Below are 19395 nucleotides of genomic sequence, written 5' to 3'. Positions count from 1 at the left end.
TTGTGTAAATTGACTTTTTTTTATGATGTTTTAAATTATTGTTTGTAGGCTGTTTGAATTAAAAAAACAAACAACTGTATATTTCAAATAAAAATAAACATTCACTGAAAAATGGCTGTGTCTTCTTCTTTGTTTGGCCAATTTGGAAAACAGATTAGTGGATTTTTTTGTGTATGCTGAGATGACGTGCTGAGTATTAAATCAAATTTTAGTCAGTAGCCTATTTGTTCCAGAAATTGGTGACATATTTTTAGACTCTTCTCTATCTAATTTATTTTACACCTTGTATGCTGAGCTTTATTCAGATTTTTGTCGGGTAATTTTGAGCAATCTGAAACAATTAATAAAAATCTTTGTGACCTCAGTTGACTAAAAACAATGCTGGAAAATGGACCCTTGGTGTGATAAGCTATTGAAATTCTGCACAGATATGTCGAATGGTGTCACACAGGCCAGAAATCATAGGTAAAGGTAACACATCAGTGTATCGTAAAATACGAAAGCAAAAACGCGTTTATTTTGTTCAGTATGAGGTACCGTGGCTGCAATTCTGCTTTACCGTTGAGAGGTTTGTGTTTTTCCCAAAACATACATATCAGGTTAAACTGCAGATGTGTGCTGGAGTTCACCCGTGACCTCACTCAGAATAACTGCTGTCAAAAATATAGATGGATGGGTCCCATTTAAAGCTCAGCACAGCTCCTCACAAAGAAGCCAACAATACTTCAAGAGTTTTGGAATTCTGAACCTATTATAGCGCCCTCAGAGGAATACTTTCTGCAGATGCATTACACAAGGAGTCCTGAAACCAGACTCTGGTTTTCACACTACGGTATTTTCTCCAAAGTTTGTGTTTCACAGGAGTAGAGTGTACCTGTGAAGAGATTACTCCTGCAAAGTCCGTTCCGATGGTTACATAACACGTCAGTGCAGTTTCCGGATATTACAAAATATAAAATGTTTTGTGTTTAACACATAACGGGTAACAAATTTCTTTGGTGCTTGAGACTCTGAGAGGCATTATATGTCATTTCACGCTAAACAGGTCAAGAGCAAATTGTAATCAGAGATGGCTTCATGTGTCCCTAAATGTATTTTTGACTGTTAAAAAATAGATAAATAAATACTTTTTTCTAGCACGTAAGGTATTTCTGCTTCAGAAAAATTCCCACCTCCTTCTGACCCTAACCCTTGATTCATAAATAGTACAAAATACTTATTTTATTATTATTGTTGTTGTTGTTGTTTGATTCCGGCTCCAGCCTTCCTGTGTGTGAGTTCGTAAGTTCTCCCAATGCTTGCTCCAGTTTCCTTCCACATTCCTAACACATGCATGGTAGATCGATTGAGCACTCCAAATTGCCCGTAGGTGTGATTGTGAGGATGAATGCTTGTTCGTCTATATCTGCCCTGCACAACAAATCTCCAAGTTCTTCAAGCTCAGACGCTGAAGAGGTCCTTCGATTAAATACAAGCCACGTTTATCCAGGGACACAGTGATGCCAGTTCACTTGCTTGTCAACAAGGGAAGAAGGGGAACCAGATGGAGATTTGTTTCTGCGGCTTATAAATCAGCAGACCTAACAACAGCTCTGTACCTAACGGACCAGGATGGGGAAATGTGACTGAAAGCGGCCCAAGGACCTCTCTGACACCCAATTATTTCCTGAGTTTCTGTGCCTGGCTTTCCGGGCCGGAAACTTTTGGTCACCCCCAAGAGGAGAATTTGTATGTGTTTATTTATATGTGCACGCACTGTACTCTGCGCATTTCGGACGTGGGCCTTAGTGTATTTGTTAGTGAAGATGCAGGAAGTATCCTGGTAACACGCATGCTGCTTTTTAAATGGATGAAACGATGGGAAAGAAAGGCAGTTTTGAACAATGAGACCAGCAGATGCTTATGTTGATCGATGCATTCACAGGAGGGAAACATTCTCTTGACCTTTGACCCTGTAAGTACACGTAGGAGGGTTACAGAGTCATGACATAATAAAAAATAACAATAGTGGAAGCTTGAGTTACAAATGTGCTTGTTTATGAACAATTATTTTTTGGGTTGGAAAAATACTGTTTATTTAAGTACTGTTTTTAGTATATTGTACAAATTGTCTTGGTGAAGTTTTTTTTTTAGGTCTAATTTGATTTGTTTGTGCACATTTTGACTAACTGTGTCAGTGATATCAGCAAAATACGAGTATTTTTTTTTGTTGTTGCTGTGCGGATAGCATAAATATATAACCATTAAATTGTGCAAACAATTATTCTATCTTATTTTCATGTCCGAATAGCTTTTACTTTGAAAAGGTTGACCTGCTCGTAACCCGGAAACAAACCAATGTTATGCTAGATGCTAATGAGTTGACGTAAACAACATGGTAGACGCGTCTTAGTGTTTTATGGCTATATATACAAATATTTTTCTTAAGCTAATAAAAGAAAGCGATATCGTGTGAAGGGTGTCATAACACGACAGCGGGGAGTTTAAGCGCACCCCTAGACTGCGTTGCTCTTCTCCAAGAAGTCTTTAGCCCACATCAGGCTAACTGGAAATATTTCTGTCAAATTGGGTCCAGGTAGGACAGAGACGACATGTCCTGCTGTTTGTTGGAGTTTTGTCGTCTCCAAGAGCTCAAGACAGTGAGAGACTATTTGTTCCACGGTCAGACTGAGCCAGTGGAGAAGAATCAAACAGGTAATCGACATCATCATCATTGACAAACAGACTAAAATATTTTCGGATCTGGGATGAAGTGTTGCACACACAAGTATACTTAATAACAGATGGTACGAGTCTCTTGTACACTCTGAAATGAGCTGTTTGCCTTCCTAGCTCAAAATGAACTATCGTGGGACACGGATGACTGGGAAACAGCCTGGGAAAGTGGCATCAACAAAGAGCAAGAAGCTACATCGGCCACATTGGTTTGTGGTTTTCTTTCATAATCTTTTTTTTTTTCTCCCCTGTAGCTGCATATTAGCAAAAGTTAATGGTTGTTGTTTTTGATTGATTGATTGATTGATTGATTGATTGATTGATTGATTGATTGATTCAGTCCATTAAACATGTTGTACATGTGTGACAATGACAATAAAGATCTATTCTATTCTATATTCTATTCTATTCTATATTCTAAACCACAGTGCAGGTGTCAAACTCTTTGTAATGTATTCAAGCCCTATAAAAAAGGATGGAGGAAGTGAGAAATATTCTCTGTTCAGATGAAGGCCACATTGTTATTCGTGATGTTTTTCTGCGAACCTTTAGGTGGAGGAAAGCACCGAGTTAAGTGCACGGTGGCTGCAGGACTGTGTGGTATCCCTGTCTCCCTGCTCAGATCTGCTTGTGGTGGCTCATGAACAAAAGGCTGTTTTTCTCTCAGGTCAGGTGTCCACACATGCCCCTATAAAAGTCAAAATCACGTTTAATTGCAGCATATCACAAAAGACAAAGGCAGTATTTATCCATTTAGTTACACAAAACACGTTGCCACGTGTGAGTGCACAGTAGATAGTTAGCTGCGTGACAACTCTTTGCGGACAATCCCCAAAGAAAATGTTGATGGTACGTAAATCATTTCTTGCTAAATTATATTTGGCTGATTTTCACAGCTAAGTGGCGAACAGATGATGGTGGCAGAGAAGAGATGACCCTGGCTGTGTCTTGGAGTGGAGTACTCAGCACTGAAGAAGGGTGAGATCAGATGATTCTCATTTTTGCTAAAACGTAGTCATGGGAAATGAAACTTCAAATTTGCTTCATGAACCAGTTGTATTTATTATGGGATTAGTTACAAGTATTCCTCTCCACAGAGAGCGTGTGAGCAGCACCATCTGTATACCACTGGCAAGCCAGAAAAGGTATGTTTTTGTTCCGCCCCGTAAGATTTGTAATACGAGTAAATGTAACATTAGGTGGCTGTCATTTGTAGGAGTTCTACCGGGAGACCGGATTGGACATGTGTGGTTGTGGGTTTCACTTCTGGCTATGTCCGCTTCTACACAGAGGTAGAGTCGTTTGAAATCCATCACCTCCATATTGCTTGCTGCATCGTGAATTTTCATTATTAGGCACGATATGTTTAATGTTAATGCTTTTCATTAGAATGGGGTTTTGCTCCTGGCTCAACTGCTTCACGAGGACCAAGTTTTAAGGCTAAAGTGTCGCACATACGAGATCCCTCGCCATCCCGGTGTAACTGAGCAGGTAGGAGATGTGTGACACTGTTTCGTATTCATCTTCTTCTGCAATTCCACTCGTGAGAGTAGTAACAAAGAGGTGCAACAATTAATCAACAATTGTCAAATGAATCAAAAGCTATTTTGATCGTTGATCAATTATTTAGAGCCACTGTTTATCCTAAGATTCTTTAGCCCTAATAGTAACATTTTCCTTCTCAGCATGAAGAGTTAAGCATCCTCTACCCTGCTGCACTGGTCACCATCGATGGTTTCAGCCTCTTCCAGTCACTGCGGGCTTGCAGGAACCAGGTGGCAAGAGGTACCGCCACGTGTTTGTTTGTTTGTTTTCCGAATGTTCATTTACTGTATACATCCCTCCCATTGACCAATGGTTTTCAAGTGGATCACGATGTCTCCGAGCTAAGGGGAAATCGGATAATGGAATCATTGTTTCATGGGTTCTGACAATATTGTCATTCTTTAAAGCTTTCTCATCACATCATCCCTCTTTACGTTATACACCTCTAGCGGCAGCTGCTGGTAGTGATGCAATTCAACCTCCTCCCCTGGCTTATAAGAAATGGGGTCTCCAGGATATGGACAGTAATGTAGACCACTGTAGTGTGGGTAAGTGGATCAACAAATGCTTGCAACACTCAGCAAATTGCCTCATTCCACGGATTTCTCCCTCTTTCTCTCTGGTAGGTGTCATGACACTCAATGTGTTTGATCAGATGAAGAATGCCTCTATTTTGGGGGGGTTCAATGCTTCAATCAAAGGCAGTCCTCCAGCCATGAGCCAGTACGTCACAGTAGGAAGCGGCCCCTACGCTGGCTTTTACTATGCGGTCGAGGTGAGCCACCACACTTGTGGAAAAATATTTACAGGCCAGCGATATATGGATGGCTTTAATATTGAACACTTTGTGTTCCCAGGGAAGCACCCAGCCTCTTCTTTCTCATGTGGCTCTCGCTGTGGCCAGTAAACTTACATCAGCCCTATTCAGTGCTGCCAGGTGTGGATGCATATCAAAAAAAAAAAAACATAACAGCTTAATTGGCAAAAATGGGAATGCCTAGTAGAACTTGTGATCCCTGCTCAATTTTTGTTATGTCTATATACACGCTTGGACACAATATCGATCGTTGACCATGCTTTTGTCTCGTCCCTTTGCTCCTCTTTCAGTGGTTGGCTAGGATGGAACAAGAACAAGAACAAGAATGACGATGAGACTGTCCAGAAACACAAGCCCAAGGTTGAACCTGCAACACCACTGGGGATCAGGTGATAATAATACATAATACATTGATTCCTTGAGATTTGGCATTCAGTTTTCATCCTGCTTTCTCTCGTTCAGATTTGGTCTCCCAGACTCTCGCCGCCATGGCGAGTCCATTTGCTTATCACCTTGCAACACGCTAGCCGGAGTGACGGACGACTTTGGTCGAGTCACTCTGCTGGACCTAAACAGAGGGATTGCAATTCGCATGTGGAAAGGTAAGGTGAAAGCAGCGGGGAGAAGAACCAGGCCAAAAACTGTACCACGAAATGAGTACCATTGTTTCATACGACCGATGAAATGAGTAACAAATCATTTTATTTCCTGAAAGGTTATAGAGATGCCCAATTGGGTTGGCTGCATGTTCCAGAGGAGCAAGTCAGTCGGGAAAGTTCCCTCTCAACTTCGCTCCCCAGACGCCATGCATTATTTTTGGTTATTTACGCCCCCCGCAGGGGAATCCTGGAGGTATGGGCGATGCAGTACGGACCTCGAGTGGGCGCATTTACTGTGGGCAAACACTGCAGGTAGACAGAAAACTGGTGTTGTATGTCAAACAGCCAGTGTGAAGTCTGGATTTCTTAGGATCTCAGTGTTTGCTCACCTCCAGGCTGCTGTACGCCGGTTACCGTCTGTTAGGGGTGAACAGTGTAACCAGTCAGGGATGGAAGATCCACACCCATCAAGTGTGTTTGCTGGATCCCGTCACAGAAGCCCTGAGGACTGTCAATGTTCCCTTCCACCTGGCCCTCAGGTTGGTTCACTAAGCTAGCATGCATGTGCGCACACTGAAAATAATATATAAAGCATATTTACATTACAAGTTACAATGTATGGCACACATATGGCAGATCCTGACATCACTAACTCTTTGGACACAAATTCAGCCACTACACCTTTTATTGTTTTGCTAGTTGCTAGTTTGAATGAATTGTGTTCATTGCAGTGACAAGAAGAGTGAAGGAGCCAAAGATATGCATTTGTTAAAGAAACTGACAACAATACTCAAGAGCGGAGAAATGGAGCCTGGTGAGAGATTACTGACCTCTGTTTGCAGTTTATAGAACAAATATAAAAAGGATTATTTGGTCCCTGTTGACTTAGTCATTTTGAAGGCATTTTTATTTACATGTGATTTTTTTTTTTTTATCTTCTGTCTCCCTATTACAAATAATCCTGTTCATTGATTTTTATGTGGGAAAATCAGCAGGGCATCAAATAATTATTTTCCTCACGTTGGTCAAGTGAGCATCAGTTTTTGGTTAGACTTTGTAGAATCGCAGACATTCAATTTAAGGAGTTTTCTTCTCTTTTAAGATATTTTGGAGAGTGAGACCAAAAGCCTGTTGCTGGATATCAAACATTCCTCCGTTCAAAAACAGGTATGATGAAGTTACTTCCGTACTACATACTTTAATATTGCATGTCTGCCTGCACACAGCTTTCTAAATGAGATCACATGGTCACAATCCAAATCACACATTTCCAAGTATGATTTGTGCTCCTTCTTTTCATGCTTTGCAGGCTTTAGAGTCTTTGCTGTCCAACAAGAACATTCCTGTTTCATGTCTCACAAACATCACGCGCGCCTTACTCAGCACTCTGCAGCAGCAAGGTGGAGGGAGCGGCATGTCTGAAAGAGAGCGTTTTGACTTGAGCATTCATCATGTCTAAATTTGTATTTCTCAAACAAGCTGGCGAAGAAGTGGATCCAGTGTTAATGCAGCTGTGCTCCTCCCAGCTCAAACTGCTTCAGCTTTACACCGACATCCAGCGCATGAACTCTTCTGCCGACACCGAGCAGCATGATGAACCTGTAACATAAAAGTTTGCCTTTTGAACCCAATGTCATGATTCAGAATCATAGATTATGAAATAATGATTTTGCCTCCCAACAGCTGGACTCCCTTGGTGGAATTGAGAGTGATTTGGCACGCGTGACTCCCACCTTGGAACGCTACGCCAAGTTCAACTCCAGGCCCAGCGTTTGTTTTGTTCAAGATGCACCGGACGCACCTCTGACTGCCCAAGCCTTCCTATCGCAGATTGAATGCACAGACGATGGGCACTTGAAGCTTATCCAGTGTTCCGAAGCAGAATGGAAGCAGCTAGGTACACACAGTTATCAGTTTATTATTCATATTGTGCTAATAACCCCAATACACTTTCTAACATGAAATGCATTCTGTGCAGGGAGCTTCATCTTCTGGGCTTGTCTATGTGGTAAAAGCTCGATACATCAAATCTGTGACAAATTGCAACGGGCTGGCATCAGTCCACAGCAGCTACTAGTAAGATGAGAGCTAAAAATATCATTTTAAAAATAACCATTTTTAATCATCTTATCCCTTTGTCTTGTTTAAGTCTCTGTTGTTAAATGTCTGGTTGCAACGGGAAAAGGATGTGCTCCAAACCCCGACAGAATGTCTGAGAAATCTTCACGCGCTTCTGGTTCTGCTTAGCAACATGGAGGGTATGTATGATTTTCTGGAGTGTGATTTTCTTTCACAACCTTCCATTTTGCCTCTTCTGTTCAGGTTCCATAGAAGAGTCATGGGACCCCCAGTCTGTCTCACCTTGGTGGCAGCAGTGCCGTAACATGTTGGCGCAAACGCACAACTCTGCAGCCGCTCTGCTGGCTGCTTTTGTCGCTCATCGTGCCGCTAAGGCCAGCATCACCAGCAGGGCGGACAGCAAGGTAGAACACACACACACACAGCAAAGACTATTTACTACTTATTAAAATTGCAAGTGTCGCTTGAATACAGTTACAGTCCGAGTGGGAAGCAGTGTCTTTGGAGCTGGAGCAATGGGTGGTGTGTGTTCGTCAGCTGGAGGATGTACTGGTGCTGCAGACGCTACTCTTAGTACCGCCGATTGTTGCATCAGCAGGAGGCCCTGCGTTGCTGTGTTCCATCAAAACACTGCTGGAGGGAGGCTCAGGTTCAAGTCCTGATTAGGATTTTTTTTTGGACATAATTCACGAGCCTGAAACCTAATTATTGTCTCCAAAGGTGGCATCACTGACAATGTCTCCAAGTGGGTGTTCAGGCATAACCTGGCTCCCGAGCAACTAAATGAAATCCTTCAGAAGCCAGAGGATGAAGATGTGAAAGAAAGTCAAGAGAACGCAGATGGAACAGCAGGTCAAGCGAAATCAAATCAGGCTGTTGTAACATGCTGGACCTTTATTTACAATCTTCTCGGCATGCTCCCGCAGGGCTGTTGGTGGCACTGTGCAAACGCTTTCCACACTCCCTCTCGCCAAACTTGCTCTTTGCTCATTGCTGCTGGGAGTATGTGGTGCAGTGGAACAAAGATCCAGAGGTTAGAATCACACACCATCGTTAGGATTTTTCTTTCAAATGCATCATTTGCTGATATTGTTTCTCCTCTAGGAGGGTGTCCACTTGTGCCGGGCCATGGAACATCTGAAGCTGGTTTCCAGTCCGCATATCCAACTAGGTGGGCTTTTCTAACATATTCCTGAAGCCTGCTACACAATGCCATGAGTTTGATTACAAGCAGTGTGATCAGCTCATTTCTTGATCAAATCTTTCCCACAGGTATTTGCACAATGATGTGGAGTACCTTTCTTGTCAAACGTTTCTCTGCAGCAGCCTTCCTCATCGAGAAGGTAAGCTGTACCCTCACAATGACAACGAGATATTTTCCAGACCAACATGATTTATCGCGTCATTTCCAGGTGGGCAAATCACCCAAAGATCGCCTTTGCCGACGGGTACGTATCTTTAAAAGATTTTCATTCAGTCACTTTTGTAAAAGATCGCTTGTGATGGGTTTTCTTTTGTTCTATTTGAAGGATGTAGGAATGGGAGACAAAGCTTTGACCTCCTTTTTGGGATGCTGTGTCCAGCTGCTGCAGGTCCTCATGGAGGTGACTGGACTCTTGGTTAAGAATCAGTGCCCATTGTCTTTTGTCAACTACTTTGTAAGTCAGAAGAGTCCACAGCACGGCATGAAGAGTGGCCAGTGGCTCGTAGCAATCTGCCGAAAGCATGAGCTGTAAATGATGCTTATCAGCTCCATTTGTGCTTTTTTTATACATTCCAAAAATGTGCACGTTATGTTCATGGAAGACTCTAAATCAGGGGTTCTTAACCGGGGGTATCCATACCCCTTGGGGGTATGGGACCCAAATGCTGGGGGTATGGGACTCGATCTCCCGTAATCAGGGTTAGGGTTAGGGTTGGGGTAGGGGTGTAACGATTCATCGATACACATCGATTAATCGATATAATGCTCTACGATTTGTTGGCATCGATGCTAAACATAAACATCGATCTATATCGCCCGTTTTTGACCTCGGACATTAGACGCGACTTTATTTTGAAATCCAGGTCATTGTTGCTTGCTTCCTCTTTCCGGGAGCAGTGCGCGGCATGTTGTGTTGTGAGCAGAGCAGGCACGTGAAAGGGGAGCCGACAACTACGCGGCTCCTGGGCTGGTGCTATGGCTAGTGTCCAAGAAGACGAGGAAATTCGCTCCCCTTTGGGCTTCAAGTCATTCGTTTGGAAGCACTTTGTAATTTCCTAAATAAAGAGTTTGCAGTACCTTGTTGATTTTGCGTATGAATTGTTATAAATCAGGATATTGTTCTATAGCGATCGTAGAGCACTATATCGTGATGTATCGTGAATGAATCACAGCAGGCTTTAAGATATCGGCAAATATCGTATCGTGGTTTTTTGTATCGATATGATATCGTATCGTTACAAAACCCGCGATTTACACCCCTAGTTTGTAACCCTAACCTTGATTTAAAACCCTAGTCGGAAACCCTAACCCTAGCTTGAAACCCTAATTAGCAATGGCAACCCTGGTCGGAAACCCTAACCCTAGTTTTGAAAGCCTAGTTAGAAACCCTAATCTTAGAAACCCTAAAAGTAGTTTGAAACCCTCGTTGGAAACCCTAACCTTAGCTTTAAAACCTAGTTTGTAACCCTAAGCTTGGTTTAAAACCCTAGTCGGAAACCCTACCCCTTGTTTGAAACTTTAATTAGCGATGGCAAAACTCCTTGGAAACCCTGGTCGGAAACCCTAACCCTAGTTTTGAAAGCCTAGTTAGAAACCCTGATCTTAGAAACCATAAAAGTAGTTTGAAACCCTCGTTGGAAACCCTAACCCTAGCATTAAAACCAAGTTTGTAACCCTAACCTTTGTTTAAAACCCTAGTCGGAAACCCTAACCCTAGTTTGAAACCCTAAATAGCAATGGCAAAACTCCTTGGAAACCCTGGTCGGAAACCCTAACCCTCGTTTTGAAAGCCTAGTTAGAAACCCTAATCTTAGAAACCCTAAAAGTAGTTTGAAACCCTCGTTGGAAACCCTAACCCTAGCTTTAAAACCTAGTTTGAAACCCTAACCTTGGTTTAAAACCCTAGTCGGAAACCCTGAGCCTAGTTTGAAACCCTAATTAGCGATGGCAAAACTCCTTGGAAACCCTAGTCGGAAACCCTAACCCTAGTTTTGAAAGCCCAGTTAGAAACCCTAACCCTAACTCTAGTTTTGAAAGCCTAGTTAGTAACCCTAACTCTAACTCTAACCCTAACCCTAACCCTAACCCTAACCCTAACTCTAACCCTAACCCTAACTCTAACTCTAACTCTAACTCTAACCCTAACCCTAGTTTTGAAAGCCTAGTTAGAAACCCTAACCCCAACCCTAATCCTAACCCTAACTTTGGAAACCCTAGTCGAAAACCCTAACCCTAGTTTTGAAAGCCTAGTTAGAAACCCCAATCTTAGAAACCCTAAAAGTAGTTTGAAACCCTCGTTGGAAACCCTAACCCTAGCTTTAAAACCTAGTTTGAAACCCTAATCTTGGTTTAAAACCCTAGTCGGAAACCCTGAGCCTAGTTTGAAACCCTAATTAGCGATGGCAAAACTCCTTGGAAACCCTAGTCGGAAACCCTAACCCTAGTTTTGAAAGCCTAGTTAGAAACCCTAACCCTAACTTCAGTTTTGAAAGCCTAGTTAGTAACCCTAACTCTAACCCTAACTCTAACCCTAACCCTAACTCTAAGTCTAACCCTAACCCTAGTTTTGAAAGCCTAGTTAGAAACCCTAACCCCAACCCTAATCCTAACCCTAACCCTAATTTTGGAAACCCTAGTCGAAAACCCTAACCCTAGTTTTGAAAGCCTAGTTAGAAACCCTAATCTTAGAAACCCTAAAAGTAGTTTGAAAGCCTCGTTGGAAACCTTAAGCCTAGCTTTAAAACCTAGTTTGTAACCCTAACCTTGGTTTAAAACCCTAGTCGGAAACCCTGAGCCTAGTTTGAAACCCTAATTATCGATGGCAAAACTTCTTGGAAACCCTAGTCGGAAACCCTAACCCTAGTTTTGAAAGCCTAGTTAGAAACCCTAACCCTAACCCTAACTTCAGTTTTGAAAGCCTAGTTAGTAACCCTAACCCTAACTCTAAGTCTAACCCTAACCCTAGTTTTGAAAGCCTAGTTAGAAACCCCAACCCTAATCCTAACCCTAACCCTAACTTTGGAAACCCTAGTCGAAAACCCTAATCCTAGTTTTGAAAGCCTAGTTAGAAACCCTAATCTTAGAAACCCTAAAAGTAGTTTGAAAGCCTCGTTGGAAACCTTAAGCCTAGCTTTAAAACCTAGTTTGTAACCCTAACCTTGGTTTAAAACCCTAGTCGGAAACCCTGAGCCTAGTTTGAAACCCTAATTATCGATGGCAAAACTTCTTGGAAACCCTAGTCGGAAACCCTAACCCTAGTTTTGAAAGCCTAGTTAGAAACCCTAACCCTAACCCTAACTTCAGTTTTGAAAGCCTAGTTAGTAACCCTAACCCTAACTCTAAGTCTAACCCTAACCCTAGTTTTGAAAGCCTAGTTAGAAACCCCAACCCTAATCCTAACCCTAACCCTAACTTTGGAAACCCTAGTCGAAAACCCTAACCCTAGTTTTGAAAGCCTAGTTAGAAACCCTAATCTTAGAAACCCTAAAAGTAGTTTGAAAGCCTCGTTGGAAACCTTAAGCCTAGCTTTAAAACCTAGTTTGTAACCCTAACCTTGGTTTAAAACCCTAGTCGGAAACCCTGAGCCTAGTTTGAAACCCTAATTAGCGATGGCGAAACCCTAGTTGGAAACCCTAACCCTAGTTTTGAAAGCCTAGTTAGAAACCCTAACCCTAACCCTAACTTCAGTTTTGAAAGCCTAGTTAGTAACCCTAACCCTAACTCTAACCCTAACCCTAACTCTAACCCTAACTCTAACTCTAACTCTAACTCTAACTCTAACTCTAAATCTAACCCTAACCCTAGTTTTGAAAGCCTAGTTAGAAACCCTAACCCCAACCCTAATCCTAACCCTAACCCTAACTTTGGAAACCCTAGTCGAAAACCCTAACCCTAGTTTTGAAAGCCTAGTTAGAAACCCTAATCTTAGAAACCCTAAAAGTAGTTTGAAAGCCTCGTTGGAAACCTTAAGCCTAGCTTTAAAACCTAGTTTGTAACCCTAACCTTGGTTTAAAACCCTAGCCGGAAACCCTGAGCCTAGTTTGAAACCCTAATTAGCGATGGCAAAACTCCTTGGAAACCCTAGTCGGAAACCCTAACCCGAGTTTTGAAAGCCTAGTTAGAAACCCTAACCCTAACTTCAGTTTTGAAAGCCTAGTTAGTAACCCTAACCCTAACCCTAACTCTAACCCTAACTCTAAGTCTAACCCTAACCCTAGTTTTGAAAGCCTAGTTAGAAACCCTAACCCCAACCCTAATCCTAACCCTAACCCTAACTTTGGAAACCCTAGTCGAAAACCCTAACCCTAGTTTTGAAAGCCTAGTTAGAAACCCTAATCTTAGAAACTCTAAAAGTCATTTGAAAGCCTCGTTGGAAACCTTAAGCCTAGCTTTAAAACCTAGTTTGTAACCCTAACCTTGGTTTAAAACCCTAGTCGGAAACCCTGAGCCTCGTTTGAAACCCTAATTAGCGATGGCAAAACTCCTTGGAAACCCTAGTCGGAAACCCTAACCCTAGTTTTGAAAGCCTAGTTAGAAACCCTAACCCTAACTTCAGTTTTGAAAGCCTAGTTAGTAACCCTAACTCTAACCCTAACTCTAAGTCTAACCCTAACCCTAACTCTAAGTCTAACCCTAACCCTAGTTTTGAAAGCCTAGTTAGAAACCCTAACCCCAACCCTAATCCTAACCCTAACCCTAACTTTGGAAACCCTAGTCGAAAACCCTAACCCTAGTTTTGAAAGCCTAGTTAGAAACCCTAATCTTAGAAACCCTAAAAGTAGTTTGAAAGCCTCGTTGGAAACCTTAAGCCTAGCTTTAAAACCTAGTTTGTAACCCTAACCTTGGTTTAAAACCCTAGTCGGAAACCCTAACCCTAGTTTGAAACCCTAATTAGCAATGGCAAACCTCCTTGGAAACCCTGGTCGGAAACCCTAACCCTAGTTTTGAAAGCCTAATTAGAAACCCTATTCTTAGAAACCCTAAAAGTAGTTTGAAACTAGGGGTGTAACGATTCATCGATACACATCGATTAATCGATATAATGCTCTACGATTTGTCGGCATCGATGCTAAACGTAAACATCGATCTATATCGCCCGTTTTTGACCTCGGACATTAGACGCCACTTTATTTTGAAATCCAGTTCATTGTTGCTTGCTTCCTGTTTCCGGGAGCAGTGCGCGGCGTGTTGTGTTGTGAGCAGAGCAGGCACGTGAAAGGGGAGCCGACAACTACGCGGCTCCTGGGCTGGTGCTATGGCTAGTGTCTGTCCAAGAAGACGAGGAAATCCGCTCCCCTTTGGGCTTCGAGTCATTCGTTTGGAAGCACTTTGTAATTTCCTAAATAAAGAGTTTGCAGTACCTTGTTGATTTTGCGGATGAATTGTTATAAATCAGGATATTGTTCTATATCGATCGTAGAGCACTATATCGTGATGTATCGTGAATGAATCACTATTATTGTTACTGTTCTTGTTGTTATAGGTTTGTTACTGTTATTGATACCAGAAATAAGTAAAGGTGCTGAGAAGGCAAGAGACAGTAAGGTAGTAGGTTGTTGCTGCTGCTGCATTTTGTTTACATCACAAATGGGTTAGGGTTAGGGGGTATGGTACCATATTGGACAATCCATTGGGGGGTCTGGAATCATTCGAAGGTTAAGAACCCCTGCTCTAAATCGTCCATACAGTAAATATATGTATCAAGACTCTACACTTAGTCTCTGATTTAATGACTCACCTGGCTGACTTTTGTGAAGGCAGCACGTGTGTTCAGTTCCCACTCATCGATGTTGGGAATGAAAGAGTGAATTGTTGTTTGTGCATGTGAGACTGCTATTGACTGGTGACTAAGGCAGGGTGTCCCCCTGTGTTGATAAATGGACTATTGTGGCTGAAGTTCACAGCACTTCCTTTTTTCCACATTATATGTTCCAGCTTCATTTCAAAATAGAATAAAAACTTTTTTCGATATTTGCACCTGCATATAAAAAAAGAAAAATCATCAGCATTTTTCTTTGCGTACCCTGCTCCTCTCCAGGCGGACTCCGCCGTAGCTGAAGTTCCTCCTCCGGAGCTTTCGGTGGAGGAGGTTTGGTGTGGTGCCGAAGGCCCGGCCTCCATAGCTGAACTTGCCATGGAGCAGAAAGGTGTCCACTATCCCCTGGTGCAGCACCACTGTCTGCTCGCCTCCTTGCTACATGCCGCCTTGACTTTCAGCCTCAAGGTCAAACCCCTCAGCCTGTTTGACAGCAAGGTGAGGAGAGAGGGTCCTCCATTTTCCTTCTGTTACCGGATAAATCATTTGAATCATTCTTCCAGGGTAAGAATGCTTTCTTTCGAGACCTGACCACCATTCAGCTAATGCCAAGTGGAGATATGGACCCAGCACTGGTCCTATCACGACAGGAGGTGAGACTTCTTTCCTCTTTTCTGTCTCATGTATTACTTATTGTGACCTTTAAAAAATACAAATCTTACACACATGAAATAGTCAAGAAGAAAACGAAGAAAACTAATGCTGTGTTGTTATTGTCTTGCGTACGGTAGTCACTTGTTCATTTTCTATTCACTCTCCTATATGCGTCAGTTCCTTCTGCGGGTGCTAGCCGCCTGGGTGCAGTCCATCGACGATGCGTCCGTGGCCGACGCGAGCGCAGGGCCCCGGACGCCTCCCTCGAGCGGCCCCCGGGCCGAGTGGTGGCCCTCGCTGTGTCTGGAGCTGGGCGGGCTGCTGCAGGTCTCCCCCGACAACCTGCGACGACACCTAGTTTGCCAGCTCTACAACCAAGGCCTGGACTCGCAGGCGGAAGAGGTCAGTTCGAGGACTGGCACATTTATTCATGAGCAGATAACGGGCCCGCATTTCGACTGGACGCACTGTTGTGCCTCTTAGGTGATGTTAGAGGTGGAAGACAAGGACGTGCTGGGCTCTCAGCTGCTGATGATCACAGGACAAAGGCTGAGCTACTCGCTGCTGCGGAGTCAGAACCAAACACAGCCTGCTATGGAGCTACTCGCCCGCCTGCCTCCCACCCTGTGCACATGGCTCAAAGCTATGGTGAGGACTCAACCACTTTCTTTTAGGATCTTTGGGTAGTCGGGGATCCGAACCAAAGATATCATCAAGAAGTGTTTTCCACAGAAAATGCGGGTTGCCCCCACCAGACAATGTTTAAAAATAGATTACTATACTGTATGCTTATGCAGTGTATTCTCTTTATCATGTGTTTGCAGGACCCCAGTGAGCTGCGGTGCCCCCTGGTGCCCCTCCATCAGACCAGCAGGCTGGTGGGCTGCGTGATCGAGATGCTTCCCGAGAACCATGGCCAGTACAGCCTGGCACTGCACCTATTAGAAGCCGTGGACGTCCTTACGGCGGAAGACTGACTCACCCAACATTGACAGTTAAATACACAAAGGACACCTTATGAGCTCCTCAAGTAAACAAAGTTCAGTAAACAGGGGTCATATTGTCTTTATTTTCCTGTTTGGTTCATGTTATCAAATGTTGAATCATGTTAATAGAGCTTAACTATTTGTTTTAATGTCCCATATTTTTGTATGTAACAAATTAGCAATGTATATGATACTTGAGTTGGTGATCCTCATCTTCAATCAAGTCTGTTATTATGAAGACAAAGAACCTTGTTTAATTGTTTGTGTATTAGTGATGTGCATTCCAGTTCTTTTAAGTGAACTGAATCTTTAGAATCAAATCATGGCTGGTTGATATGTGACGTCACTCAGACACTAACCCTAGCTTTAAACCCTACTGTCTTCGCCCCGCCCCCTAGGTAGTGGGCGTGATCCATTGGTTTGCTCCGCCAACTTGAGGGCGGGGCCACCTTATGTATTTACACATAAATACTTTCATTTGTATGCATATTCTATTCTATCTATTCTATTCTATTCTATTCTATGCGTACGCATACAAAGCGCGGTTCCAATTCTAAAAGCACCTCTAGGTATATGCTCACACCTGGGATCGAACCAAAATCTTACCGAGCAAGAGCCCGTTCCACTAACCAGTCGGCTATTTCGACCTGCTGTCCGATGGCCGTCTGCACTCTTTCTGTACTGGTAATGTGCATTCCAGTCTCAGGTGAACTGAATCTTTAGAACCGCTTCACTCAAAAGACTTGTTCAAAAGAATCGTTCACTGAATGGTTCGCTACACTTTCTCATTCATTTATTCATTTTTTTTTTTTTTACCTCGTGTAGTGTACCTAATCACATGCCACTTCATTAGGGAAAAAGTTTAAGTCATGTTTTCCAAGATTCCCCAATCATAAAGTGGGGGTGAGGGAGGGTGTGGCACCATCTAGTGTCCAAGTGACGTAGGTACACCTGTAAATGGGGCTGTACCTAATGGAGTGTCCGTTTGATTCCCTCGTTAAGTGCACCTGCGTGAAAAGTTTTAGCTCCTGGGGAACGTGAAAATGGCTAAAACTTTTCACGCAGGTGCGCTTAACGAGGGTCACTTGGAAAACATGTTGGAACGTGGCCCCGAGGACTAGAGCTTGACACGTGTGACCTTTGACCATGATATTTCCCTAATAAAGTGGCCTGTTATTAGGTACACTTGAAAATGGCGGTGTACCTAATGGAGTGTCCGTGGGATTCCCTCGTTAAGCGCACCTGCGTGAAAAGTTTTAGCTCCTGTGGAACGTGAAAGTGGCTAAAACTTTTCACGCAGGTGCGCTTAACGAGGGTCACTTGGAAAACATGTTGGAACGCGGCCCCGAGGACTAGAGCTTGACACCTGTGACCTTTGACCATGATATTTCCCTAATAAAGTGGCCTGTTATTAGGTACACTTGAAAATGGCGGTGTACCTAATGGAGTGTCCGTGTGAGTCCCTCGTTAAGCGCACCTGCGTGAAAAGTTTTGGCTCCTGCGGAACGTGAAAGTGGCTAAAACTTTTCACGCAGGTGTGCTTAACGAGGGTCACTTGGAAAACATATTGGAACGCGGCCCCAAGGACTAGAGCTTGACACCTGTGACCTTTGACCATGATATTTCCCTAATAAAGTGGCCTGTTATTAGGTACACTTGAAAATGGCGGTGTACCTAATGGAGTGTCCGTGGGATTCCCTCGTTAAGCGCACCTGCGTGAAAAGTTTTAGCTCCTGCGGAACGTGAAAGTGGCTAAAACTTTTCACGCAGGTGCGCTTAACGAGGGTCACTTGGAAAACATGTTGGAACGCGGCCCCGAGGACTAGAGCTTGACACCTGTGACCTTTGACCATGATATTTCCCTAATAAAGTGGCCTGTTATTAGGTACACTTGAAAATGGCGGTGTACCTAATGGAGTGTCCGTGGGATTCCCTCGTTAAGCGCACCTGCGTGAAAAGTTTTAGCTCCTGCGGAACGTGAAAGTGGCTAAAACTTTTCACGCAGGTGCGCTTAACGAGGGTCACTTGGAAAACATGTTGGAACGCGGCCCCGAGGACTAGAGCTTGACACCTGTGACCTTTGACCATGATATTTCCCTAATAAAGTGGCCTGTTATTAGGTACACTTGAAAATGGCGGTGTACCTAATGGAGTGTCCGTGGGAGTCCCTCGTTAAGCGCACCTGCGTGAAAAGTTTTAGCTCCTGCGGAACGTGAAAGTGGCTAAAACTTTTCACGCAGGTGCGCTTAACGAGGGTCACTTGGAAAACATGTTGGAACGCGGCCCCGAGGACTAGAGCTTGACACCTGTGACCTTTGACCATGATATTTCCCTAATAAAGTGGCCTGTTATTAGGTACACTTGAAAATGGCGGTGTACCTAATGGAGTGTCCGTGTGAGTCCCTCGTTAAGCGCACCTGCGTGAAAAGTTTTGGCTCCTGCGGAACGTGAAAGTGGCTAAAACTTTTCACGCAGGTGTGCTTAACGAGGGTCACTTGGAAAACATATTGGAACGCGGCCCCAAGGACTAGAGCTTGACACCTGTGACCTTTGACCATGATATTTCCCTAATAAAGTGGCCTGTTATTAGGTACACTTGAAAATGGCGGTGTACCTAATGGAGTGTCCGTGGGATTCCCTCGTTAAGCGCACCTGCGTGAAAAGTTTTAGCTCCTGCGGAACGTGAAAGTGGCTAAAACTTTTCACGCAGGTGCGCTTAACGAGGGTCACTTGGAAAACATGTTGGAACGCGGCCCCGAGGACTAGAGCTTGACACCTGTGACCTTTGACCATGATATTTCCCTAATAAAGTGGCCTGTTATTAGGTACACTTGAAAATGGCGGTGTACCTAATGGAGTGTCCGTGGGATTCCCTCGTTAAGCGCACCTGCGTGAAAAGTTTTAGCTCCTGCGGAACGTGAAAGTGGCTAAAACTTTTCACGCAGGTGCGCTTAACGAGGGTCACTTGGAAAACATGTTGGAACGCGGCCCCGAGGACTAGAGCTTGACACCTGTGACCTTTGACCATGATATTTCCCTAA

The 19395-nt window shown here is 43.5% G+C and overlaps 1 protein-coding gene across 4 annotated transcripts; it reads left to right on the top strand.

Moving 5' to 3' along the window:
* The first annotated feature begins 2317 nt into the window (after positions 1–2317).
* rab3gap2 (RAB3 GTPase activating protein subunit 2 (non-catalytic)) lies at positions 2318–16625 on the top strand. Of its 4 annotated transcripts, none has more exons than XM_037241800.1 (35): positions 2318–2694; positions 2833–2915; positions 3268–3382; positions 3612–3693; positions 3813–3860; positions 3932–4007; positions 4105–4206; positions 4401–4500; positions 4710–4808; positions 4887–5035; positions 5118–5197; positions 5368–5466; positions 5540–5679; positions 5793–5988; positions 6072–6215; positions 6408–6490; positions 6779–6843; positions 6986–7076; positions 7156–7277; positions 7360–7573; positions 7655–7752; positions 7826–7934; positions 7999–8159; positions 8230–8404; positions 8476–8607; positions 8682–8788; positions 8860–8926; positions 9028–9098; positions 9168–9203; positions 9285–9359; positions 14997–15212; positions 15278–15367; positions 15546–15770; positions 15852–16016; positions 16193–16625. In XM_037241800.1, exons 1-35 carry the CDS (start codon positions 2592–2594, stop codon positions 16343–16345), a joined length of 4071 nt encoding a protein of 1356 aa, XP_037097695.1. In that variant the 5' UTR covers positions 2318–2591; the 3' UTR covers positions 16346–16625. The 4 variants fall into 4 exon arrangements, with proteins under 4 accessions (XP_037097695.1, XP_037097693.1, XP_037097694.1 ...); XM_037241798.1 differs by having other exon boundaries at positions 9285–9413; XM_037241799.1 differs by having other exon boundaries at positions 2833–2924.
* Positions 16626–19395: the final 2770 nt, after the last annotated feature.

Source organism: Syngnathus acus, chromosome 22, assembly GCF_901709675.1.
Source record: "Syngnathus acus chromosome 22, fSynAcu1.2, whole genome shotgun sequence".
Taxonomy (NCBI): Eukaryota; Metazoa; Chordata; class Actinopteri; order Syngnathiformes; family Syngnathidae; genus Syngnathus; species Syngnathus acus.
The sequence above is the reverse complement of the archived record's forward strand: the minus strand, read 5'-3'. Positions and strand labels throughout refer to the sequence as shown.